The sequence below is a fragment of the Thalia democratica genome, chromosome 6 (genome assembly GCF_965202585.1).
Source record: "Thalia democratica chromosome 6, ktThaDemo2.hap1.1, whole genome shotgun sequence".
Lineage (NCBI taxonomy): Eukaryota > Metazoa > Chordata > Thaliacea > Salpida > Salpidae > Thalia > Thalia democratica.
In genome coordinates this window covers 22,164,465-22,176,499 of record NC_139170.1, presented here as the reverse complement: position 1 = coordinate 22,176,499, position 12,035 = coordinate 22,164,465, and the positions used below count along the sequence as shown (strand labels likewise).

Sequence of the window (12,035 nt, the reverse complement as noted above, 5' to 3'; positions counted from 1 at the left end):
CTATATACTTGACTAATAAATAATTCTTGCATTTAATTACATTTTACTATCTTGAAACACCTCTAACCAAAAATTTTTACATGGTTTTAATTGATTTTAAAATAGTTTAATTTAATCTACATAAAAATGAAGCTTTCTTAAGAAGCATTTTGAATTTGCTTAGATTTTTATTATTCCTAAGACTGGTAGTCTTGAATAAATTTGAACTTATTTAAAATTAAATTTGTAAAACAGAAAAATACTTTAATGAAGCTGATTAGCTTAAACTCAAAGTTTTGAATACTTTTAGTTGCTCATTTTTCTTATGTAATATATAAAAAAATACAAAAGTATATTTTTATTCAAACACAGAAAATACATGGTCCAGACGAAATTGTTCTGAAGAATCACATGTTTTCACTTCAAATAAGTATAAAAACATGAGTGTAAAGGTAATAAGATGTTTGTTTGATATTTTGATTAAGACTCTAGGTTTTTTCGTAGAATTTAAGTTTTGCTTTGTTAAAATTATATGATGCCATATAAGGTTTTTTGACAACATTATACCCGAGTTCGTCCTAATCTAGAGTTCAACATTCTATCTCAATATAGTAAACCCTGCGTGGTGTATCCATTACAGAAAGGTAATAGGGAATAGAAAGGGTATAGTAGAAGACATTTAAGATTGATATACAAATAAAATGAAAACTGATATTTTATTTAAATAAACTAAAAAAACATAAAGATACATTATAACTACATCAGACTACACTAAAACTACAGTTAAACAAACACTCATGATCATAGAATACTAATAAGTATCTTAAAACTTAAGTAAAGAAAGCATCTTAAATTTAACTCGTTTGTAATGCATCGTACTTAAGCACATCGCCTTCACCAATTACTGCCGAATGCCCATAACTTTCAAAATGTTGTTTGTTTTATATCAAAAGCAAAGAAAACTTCTTCTTTCTTACGTATTCATTGGAAAGAAATTATCTCCTTCAAATAAACAATGTTGTTTTGAAAACTAGGAAACTTGTTTTGAGAAAGCTTATCATTGATTTTATTGTTACAAAAAATTCCATATTTGTTAACACGCTTTAAAATTATAAAATGAAATGTTGATTTCGTTACAATTTCATTTTGATCCCCATTTCTTGAAAAATATTTTAAAGAATTGAAACGACACTACGAAAATTGACACATTTAATATGCAACCGTTGCAATTTATCTAACACATCATATAAAGAAAGTTAACTAAACTTAGCTTGAAGTCTTTTTAATAAATATTAAGAGTTTGGTTTAATAACATTTTTTAAAATTTTAAATGATTAACTTATTTAATTTTGATCAATTTTAAAAATATATTGTTTGAGATCACAAAATATATTTTTTGATCTCAAACAATATATTTTTAAAAGAAATATTAAGCAAATGATATGTAAAAATATTTTTCAAATCGTCATTTGTATTTTTTTGTCAAATAAAAATAGTTTTGTGAAATAAATTACTACATAATGTAATTCCGTGTGAGAAGGTAGAGAATTCTCGTACATAAATTTAGTAAATTATTAAAATTTTTATTAGGAACATTTAGTAAAAACAAAAAAAAAGCATTAATAGAAAACTTACACAATTATAAAAGAATAAAAAACTTACTTTTATCTCAACTAACTTCTGCTAACATTTTCAAAGTTATTTTCCCTACATCTCCACCTAAAAAAGTTAAAACATTTTATTAATTTTGTAAAAAATATTGTGTCAAATTTAATGGTTCTAAGTCTATCCGACTAGTTAACCTTCGAGTTTGTTCGAACTAAATGTATTGTTTTGTTCAATAGTTATAAAAATATTTTCATTAAAGTCTCGATTTTATATACTTAGGTTTCGTTTCATTTAAAATGCAAGAACAACCTACTTTATGTGGGTTTTTTGTTGAGTAGTTTATTTTTATTTTATCTTTATGTCTTTTTTTCATGTGCTTTCTGTTTAGTTTTAATGTCTAATTCTCCAACGTTGATTAATAATAAAGGTGGCCATTTGTCCTGGAGATGGAAAATTTAGGCAAAAACTACCTAGAAATACCTGGAACTTGATAATTATTGAAAGAAACCTGGAATTTTGGACAATTTTACATGTAAATAATTAATGTTAGATTAGATAAGAAATACACAAAAAAATATTATTTTCTTATTTACTTTTTATAAAACCTATTTAAAGTAGCTTTACAGTATTTTTTCAGTAATATAAGGACCATTTTAAAACCTTAAACTTATTCTATACTATAAAAAAAACTTGTACTTTTAATAACCTGGAAGAAAATCAGACAACATCAAAAGAAATTTCTCAACAATTAGTGGCCACCTTCAACAATAATAAATAACATAACTGTTTGTTATCTAAAATAATGGCTTATCAGTCAATTAGCTCCTTACCTCAAATAATACCATAACTTAATGCTATAGACTTTTGTAATTTACAAAAAACTACTAAGTGGTATGTAAATTCAGATTTAGTTATACCTATTTTATTCAATATCATTAAAAAGTTTTATGTCTTGTTTTATGCATTTTATGTTCATTAAATTCATAAAATTCATTCATAAAATTATATGACTTTAAAAATTAATTGTTACTCAATTTCAAGAGAACTGCATCAGATGACTTGGAAACTGCTGCAGCAGTTGCTGCAATTACTGAATTTTCAAGTAGTCTTCCTAATAAATCGAAAAGAAAATATTCTCAAGCATCTTACGACTCAATGTAAGTTAAAATAAGCAAAGTATTAAACATTTATTTTTTCATTTATTAATTTTGCTTTTTCAAATAAAATCAGATTTATTTGTACACATCTTTGCAAAAATATTTCTTTAAAAAATAGAATATTGAAATAACATAACTGATGTTAAATCTCCTTAACTGAAATCTATAACTTTATTTGTTTAATTAAAAACGTAGCATCATATTAAACAGAAAAAAAAGACTTTTATTGCTTTTGTTGTATTCATATATTTTAGAATTAATTTGTAATATTTCAAACTAAAGCTACATTTTAATTTTTTATAATGTGCTTTATAATATCTTCTAACATACATTTAAAAGTTCTTAATTTGTTTTTTTTATTCTACACGTCATAACATTTTAAACACAATTGGAAGTTGTTAAATTGTAATGTAAGTTTAATTACTTTTAATCACTGACAAGGATACATTGTGTGTATTTAAAAGGTTCGTGAAATAAAGAAATAAAACATCAAAAAAAAGAGTAACTTTTTTTGTTGTATTTCGCTGTAAATTAAGGGTGAGTAGCGTATAGCCCACCAGTAAAAAGACCAAGTGGCTAGGTATTTATTCCAAAACTTCTATAAAGCTTTAGACCATAACTTTCACAGAACAAAACTGTAAGAGTTTGTTACCCTGAAAACATGTTTAAAAATGGCTATTAAATTTTTCTATACTGGTAAAAAGAGCATTTTGTCCTAATATTTTCTTTTGTTCCATCTCAGTTGAAATATATTTGTCTCGAATTAACCTAAGCAAAATTTTTATTAAAATATGTTGATTTTGCGTATATTCTCTTGTCAATCTACCATGTCAATGACACTCATAGACAATGGACGAGTCAAAAGACCGTCTTTCCCAAATAAATAGTGAGTTATTTTTATCGATGATATTAAGAAAAATAAAGTTTTATTTCCAAACAAATAATTTACACCTATTTTTTGTCAAACTTCTCATCTTAAAACTGTAATAAATATCCCAAATTAAGACCACAGTTAGTTTTTTATATTGTGTTTTTTTTTCGTAAAGGATTTATTTAAAGGATTATTAAAAACGATCAACGAAAACATCGCTGAAAGTCTACAGAGCCTTAGCCTGAAATTTCGTATGCCGTGAGACAAGCTCAAGGTAGGTTCGATGATCGTATTCAATACGAGCATACAGGCTGTCTTGTCTAGTAGACAATGTATTAAACGTTGTACGGCAAAGGACAATGCTGACATTACTGATCAATACTAGCTATATGTTTTATCATTATATACCTTTTGTATATTGAAGACAACAAGTCTTTTGGTTGTTGTTGACTGAAGATTCCCAATAAAGTTGAAACCGTCTTAGTCCGAAGGCTTGTTGTATTATTCTTGATGTGACCGAACCTTTTGAAACCAAAAGTGAGTAGTGTGATATTATCATATTAGATAACTATTTAAAATATATGTTATTAATGTACTACTTCAGTCCGTAGTTGCCTAAAGTAAAAATTTCTGAATGCTTGATAAAATTGTATGGTATGCTCGAGTAGTTTTTGATTATCAAAATATGGTATTTGTTAAGTTAAGTATAAATTTGGTCCAGGGTTTCCAAAAATATGCTGGATACTTAAAACACATTAATTTAAAATCCTATGCTTGATTAGTTTTTTTTGAATTAAATTGATTCAAAATGCTCTGGTCCACCAAGGACTGTTTTTTCTCATCCGACCCGCTGCCTAAAAACTTTGCCCAATCCTACTGTAAATGATACTTAAAGAAAACAAAACACCTTGCTTTAAAATTAAATTGTAACTAATGTTTTTCACAAACACTATTGATTTATTGGTTAATTGCTTAAGAGTCATAAGGTTTTTAATGGATTTAGTCTTATTTAGTAAATAAGTTTTTTATTTGTTTAGGTCTAGTTATTCTGCGAGCCCAACAATGGACGATGTTATTGCTTCTGCCACTTCTAGAGGTATTTTTTACAAAAACTATGTAATAGTGTCAGTTTGAACGAAGTTATAAAATGTTTCATTATTTAATAGTTTAGAAAAACCTCAAATTATCTTTGTAATATTGCAGTATGTTTTCAATTTAATTTAAACTATAAAAAATGTCAAATTTTAGTCCAATTCTGTTTATTCTGTTTTTTACTACAACATCATACAAATTTATAAGTAACTTAATTTGGGAACACTTTATAATTTTTTTTCATATTTTTTACCGGATCTATAAATCACAAGAAATGTCTTATTTAACATTACTAAAGTATAAATTGATATAGAATACATTTTTAAATTGTTTTATTATAGATGTGTAAAAAGAATTTTTGAAGTTTTTTGATAGGGGTTAATACGTGCAACATGTAATAATAAAAATTATAGCATGTTATCATGATTTTAAAACTATCTTAAGACTTTAACAATGGACATAATTTAAAATAAGAAGGTATTTTAATATTTTAAGTACAATATTCAAAATAAATGGTGTACAGTTAGAAATGAAACCAATGATAGTTTTTTATTTTGAAAATATAGTTTAGCTAAAGCTTAGGTAACACTTAAAACTCACAGCTTGAATTTTTTGATCAAGGTCCTACCCTTAAACTTGTTAACCTTTTCTATTGAAAAAATCCCTTAAAACATAGTATTTTGCAGCATCAACTTACCTTAAAAAGACTGACGACGAAACGGATAAGGCTACTGCTTTTCTGGTAGACCAACAGCCAATTCAAGCAAAAATCCATCGCCCTCGTCAAGGCATTAAAACTCGCGGTGCTTGCTCGTTCAAGACTGGGTCTACAGGATATTCTCGTGAACAGCAAACAGTTGTGTCACACTCCGTTACTCCTCCAGTGAAACGGGGACTTCGCACAAGAGGTGGCGTTAATTCTGCTGGTCCTAAAAACACAGGCAAGCGAGCGTACAATAAAAGAAAGTTCAGTAAAAGTTCTTCCCATTTAAGTAACAGTTTGTTAGTTTATTTTAACTTGTTTACATATTTGTTACAAGCCTTATTTAAGTATAAAAGTTTAGTTTTTGTAATATTTATGCAGAAAAGGAAAATGTAAAATTGATATCGTCTTAATTTATATCAGTTGTTTCAAAAGTATGCTTTTGTTAAAATATTTAATGAGTACGAAAATTTTGATAAATAATAAAAAAGTTTTGTATTTTATACTAAACTTGTTTATACTGTATTTTTCTAAACATCCTTAATAAGTTTAGCATAATTAAACAACAGAGACATTTGAAAAAAAGTGAAGTAGCTTCAATAATATAAATAATTTTTATTATTTTACTATTCAAAACTGAAATTGTTTTTGTTTTCCCTAGTTAAATAATGCAATTTTTTTAGTTGTTACATTATAAGCATTCTAAATACCTAGATATCTTAACCTGTGACAATGATTCACTAGAATTCTGCTATTCCAACAATGTAAATAACTTGATCAAATAAATAAAGTTTGGCATTTTTATAATAAATGTTTTGGTACACACTAGTGCTTATTGAGTCATTTTACTATTAAAACTTAGCTTGTAAACATATTTAAATATTTTAATTTATAATACTCAAACTTACGCTCCCCGCGAGACGTTTTCCGGTAAATCACTGACTATAACGTTGCCAAACCTAATCATAAATCGAGTTATGGTTAATTTGTTTCAATATCAAAATTAAGTTGTTACAATAGTTTTTGAAAAAAAAATTGTTGTTACAGTATTCTGCTTTTAGCACATCATGTTTTTTTTTTGAAAAGGCAGCAATGTAGGAAAAAGGGACAAATGGTATTTTAAGTTTTTAGCGTTAATGACTGTACATGTGTGTTGTTTTGACTGTCATCAAACTGAGTTTTTAGAAACGTAAACAATTGCTTTTTTTATTGAATCTGAAAAATAAAAAATAACAATTTTTGTTAGCCTCAAAAAAATGTTAGTCTGAAACAAGGTTCTTTTAAGTATGTTTATTATTCTGTTATTTTGAAAGTATTCATTTAGAATAATTTGTATTAAAATGTAATAACTGAATACACATTTTTTTTAATCAAGAATAGTACACAAAGGTTTAAATGTTCGAAATAAAGTAGCTATATGTAAGTTTAAGTTTTAACTGAGTAAATAAATTAGATTGACTTATTGCAAAAAAAAAACACACAGATTCGAGTACAAACCAGTTATAAAAAAAGAAGAAACAAGTTTTCAGGCCCACAGGAACTCTTTACCAGATTTGAACAGTCAATTAAATATTATTAATAAAGTTTCAGTATCATCTGAAAATTTAATTAGTTCAAGGTTGGGTGATTCCTTAAAAAATAAAGTTTTTAGGAAATTCTATTTATAATGTTTATTGATAATATTTAAATTAAAATATAATAATAGTCTGTAGGTAAATCTTTAATTAAACTGATATATAATATTTTTAACGTTAGAAACTTGAACACTAGTTGCTGCATAGTTTATAAAAAGTTTTTTATAATGTTTAGGAAAAATGTTTAAATACCAAGTTTTGTGATAAATTTTTAATTTTTATTATAATAAATAAGTATTTAAAGGCATGACTGATAAACTTTTAATTAATCTCAAAACTATCATATACATCTATCATTATTGTTTACATTATCTGATTTTACCACTAAACATTTTCTTAGTGAGTAAATCATTTAAATATTTTTTTTTTGTTGTTATTAAAATTATACTTATAAAAAATATTATTTGATAAGTTTAGCTGATGGTTCAAAAATTTTTTTGAATTTTTATAAATAGCAATTGACAAATTTGTTATGTTAATATTTTTGTATAAAGTAAGTTTTATGCTTGTTCTCTAGCTCTTCTATTTTAGAATTTAGTTTTTGTGTGCTTTATTTGTTCGTTTTAATTAACTGCACATTTTAAGTTAATAATATATTTTTTGAATTTTATAAGTTGGTGGTGTAAAAAATTCTGTTATGGTATATATTAAATTTATCAAGTAATCTAATTTATCACAAGAACCACTTTTGTAAGCTTTTAGTATTTGTTTCAGTAACATTGATTTTTAAAAGGTTTACTCCGGTAATTGCACCAACTCAAACAAATAATATTATCAACGCTCCACAGCGTAAATACACTTCTCAAAACAAGCAAAACTTACCTTCAAAAGTCAAAATGTCTTTTGGCGAGGCTCTTAATAGTCAACCTCCTCGTGATTTCAAAGTACCTCCACAAATAAAAGTAGGCTTGTTCAAATAAGAAATATAGCAACTTTTGATTGTTTTAAGTTTTATAACTCAAGCTAGCTATTATTAACAATTTAAAGTTTTTCGATAATCGACTATTACTAATTTATTAAACGTTAATGTGTTATAATTTGTTGAATGAATAAATAAGATAATTGTTATAAATTTTTAAACTATTCTTCATATAATAGTTTAGCAAATAAGTTTTAAAAGAAAAAAGTACTAAAATTTTAGTTTACACTTTTAGTTTTAGTTTAGCAATACTTAAGTTTGAAAGTTAATAAGTTTAAAAAGTAGTAACTGTAGTTTTGATCACTAATCAATATGTATTCTCAAAAATAGTTATAGTGAAAAGTTTTACTTTAATTGAAGCTAAAATTTGTTTAAATATTCTAGTTTATTTACAGAGACAAAATATAGTTCAAGCTGAACAAAGTACTGCTGTAAATGTACCAATAAAAGTTAGTTAAATATTATTTTATAGTACTATTGTTATGCATTTTACTTATACTTTTTGGCAGAATTATCACTTACTTGTTCTGGTTTTCTTTTATCATTTTAGCAATACATCTGGTTATACGTTGATAATTATAATATACACTAATATAAGTATTATTGATATTAATATTTTCTTTATCATTACTATTAAAATTATCATTACAGCTTATATCTTTTATGTTTAAAGTTTTAATAGGTTTTTTATTATTGTCACCATAATTAAATTTACTACTATTAGGATTATCATCATTACTACTGCTTTTATCTCTACTATTAAAATTATTATTTTTATTATTACTGTTATTATTAATATCATTAGTATAATTAGAAATATTGTATGTATCCACGTTATTACTATCTTTATTACTAGAATTAGTATTTGTATTAGCTTTGATATGTCTATTATTAAAGTTTGAAATTACTGTTTTGTTGTGCGATTGTATTAAAGTTTTAACATTACTCATGCAACTATAAGAAATTTTAACTGTCTTTCTATTAAAAATTTTATTATAAAAGTAGCTATCGGGGAAGTGTTTATCAACTAGCTTAAAAAATCTTCGCCTAAGTTTATATTAACTGAAGAGAAATATGGCGGATTATACCACATTATATATCGGTTGCGCGGTTTTTTGCGTTTTTTATCTACATCTAATTTCTCATTTTATTTTTAAACTATTTATTAGAATTTGTTCATATACTACATTAATATACCACACTAATTATATAACTTTATGTTTTATTTTTTTTATTTTTAAATATTTTCTTTGTTTAATTAGCTAATAAAAAACAGTTTAAAAGGACTTCTAATAATTTAGTTTGTGAAAAATTAGTAAACATGAAAAAAATATTTCAAACTTAATAATATTTAATAACTGTATAAACTATATTAAAAAGCATGTAGTAATTGTTATTGTTAAGTCTTAATAAAATTAAGTTATGTAAACTAAAACAGATTGATTTATTCATGCGTTTTAGGTTTTTATTTACACAATAACAATCACTTTATCTTATTCTACAGTTACAAAAATTATTAGTAAACATTTTATTATCAACAGATTTGGAATAAGAAGACTGATTTATCAAAATGATGAAGGATTTATCAATTTTAATAGAATATTTATAGAAACTATTTTTGATTCTTAAGTAGAATAATAAATATAATTACTTGATTTCAAAATCATAGTTTGTAATTTATGGATAATGTTTTTAAAATCTTAAATATTTAAACATATAGTATTGACTTTAATTAATGCTTAACAAATTAGAAAGTCATACGTTTAATGCGTTTTGAAATGAGTTTTTTTGGTGAATGAGACATTCAAAGAGGTATAAATAAAATTTTTCAATACAACACATTATCTTTTTTATATCTTTTATTTGACTCAAGCTATAATAGTATATTTAATCGATCGTTGTTTCTTTAAAATAAAAAAGATTAAAGTTGTAAATTATGGTAGATCTATATAATCAGTTTTTTACATTTGTAAACTTAATTTTTAACATTTTTAAAAGTTTTAATATTCAAAAATTATATTTGTATTTTAAATTATTAATGTATTTGTAAAGAATCAATACTTACTTAGTGTGTTTGTAAAATAGAGACTTTTTAAAGTGAGTGTGATACAAGTTTAAAGTTTAGTTTTACCTTAAGTGAAGTTATTTCAATGAGTTGTGAAGATGAAATTTTAAGTATGTCATATATGTATATATAAAACAAGGTTATAATTTAAACTTTGACACCTTCTACTGAGCCCACTTGAAGGGCTTTTAAATATTTTTTTAGAAAACTAAGATTTTAAAAATACTGGTACATATGTTTCATAAGACTAGACGCCTTAATCATCAGCCAGTTAAACTTGAAATAAAAAGCACTTTGCTAAACATAGATGCAAAAGTTATACAAAAAAACATTATGACGTAATATTGTGCATTACAAAAATCGATCTAACTTTCAAGCAACTAAAATTAACAAAAACAATACTTAAGTGACTATAAAATACTTAAAAATTTATTGTATTTTAAGAGGAGCTTTTTCATATGTCGACAAGACGATATGAGTTCACTCCTCTTATTTAATCAACCTTCCTTTTTTAACGCATACATAACGGCTGTTGATTCTTTTAAGCACAGCCTACAAACAGGGTTATTACCAACTGCTATTGGCTGCGCTCTTTTTATCACGTCCCAAGTTAATTTAAAATCAATGTTTTTGCGCTTTAGGCCGCAAACATAATTTGGAAGCTCATTTTCGTATACACTACCTTTAAAAGATTTTTTATGGTTAGCATACCGAAATCTAAACTGAGTGGAGCATAAACCGATGTAGAGCTTCTTTCCAAGGTCAGAGTTAACTGTTGCCTTGTAAATAATGTTCTCTGAACGGCAATTGCCCCCCTTCAAATCATAATTGCAGCCACTAGCGCAATTACACTGATTTTTGATTAAATTACTTTTGTTTAAGATCCTTTGATTAAATTTCCTAATAAGTTATATAATTATGAATCATATCGAACCGTACTAGCTGAAGATTAAAAACTATTTTATTGTTTTTGTGAAAAGTATGTTCTGTTTTTTTTTTTAATAGAAATTTCTGAATAAATTATGTATGTGTATATATATCTAAACAACAAATAAAAATAAATTATTTTTTTAAATAAATTTACATGTTTTAACTTAAAAAACAGTTGTTTTTTTATCTTCAATGACGAAAGATATTATATCCAACAAGTACTTACCAGGGTTGCCACAGATCAAGCTGAGAAAAGTTTCCTGACTTTTTACTAGAATTTTCCTGACTTTTCCAAATCAAACTTTTCAATTAAACTTATTCTAAAATACATAATCTAACACTTGAAACTATACAAAGAAGCTTTAAATCTAATTTTAATACATGTTAAAACAACAGTTTTTTTTTTGCTTAATTCAATCATCAAAGTTCCATTATATCACCTGAACCATCTGTGTATGATTGATGTATTTGCAATAGACATCTCTATCAGCAAAATACTTGTATTATTACCTTATAAACACAGCTTGTCTGAAAAAAAAACATTTTTTTAGCATTTCCTAACCTAAATGTATCTAAATAAACGAAATGACATATAAGGAACTTTTACAATTAAAACCTAAAAAAAAATACAGAACTTAATCAAACACTGTTTTTTTTTAAATACGTGCTAAAATTTATATTCTCCGTTTCTTTATTAGCACTTAAATATCTTCGTCTAATGAAGATATGTTTTCTTTTATCTAGTCTGCATCCCCCTTCATTTTCTTGGCAGTTAAAACTATTTGCCTCGTTTTATTTAAAGCGTTCTCATCTGCTGTCCCTACACTACAAAGAGAATATTTTCTATAAATCTAGCCACAATTTGTGGGCTTCATTTTTTTTTTCAACTCATTTATTTTTACCTCCAATTTCGCTGTCTCAATTATTTACTTAAACAATAAATACTGTGATTCTAAAATTATGCTAGATAAACTTTAGCGTATATATCACAGTTTCACTATAAAAGTGTCCTTGCTACAAATCATCAACACTAAAAAGCTTACAAAAACTGCTTGTTCAAGTAGGGTAGTTGTTCAA

The 12,035-nt window shown here is 25.2% G+C and overlaps 1 protein-coding gene across 2 annotated transcripts in view; it reads left to right on the top strand.

The window, feature by feature from the left end:
* Positions 1 to 9,853, top strand: part of LOC145838169 (uncharacterized) — a 33,385-nt gene extending 23,532 nt beyond the window's left edge. Inside the window, exons 14-21 of one of the 2 annotated variants that reach the window (XM_082945725.1) lie at positions 352 to 431; positions 2,629 to 2,744; positions 4,653 to 4,711; positions 5,394 to 5,709; positions 6,894 to 7,028; positions 7,778 to 7,946; positions 8,359 to 8,412; positions 9,505 to 9,853. In XM_082945725.1, coding sequence (XP_082801851.1) covers positions 352 to 431; positions 2,629 to 2,744; positions 4,653 to 4,711; positions 5,394 to 5,709; positions 6,894 to 7,028; positions 7,778 to 7,946; positions 8,359 to 8,412; positions 9,505 to 9,537 — 962 coding nt within the window. In that variant the 3' untranslated portion in view covers positions 9,538 to 9,853. Of the gene's footprint in view, positions 1 to 351; positions 432 to 2,628; positions 2,745 to 4,652; positions 4,712 to 5,393; positions 5,710 to 6,893; positions 7,029 to 7,777; positions 7,947 to 8,347; positions 8,413 to 9,504 lie in introns of both variants that reach the window. The other variant, XM_082945726.1, reaches the window with a different exon arrangement.
* The last annotated feature ends 2,182 nt before the right edge of the window (positions 9,854 to 12,035 follow it).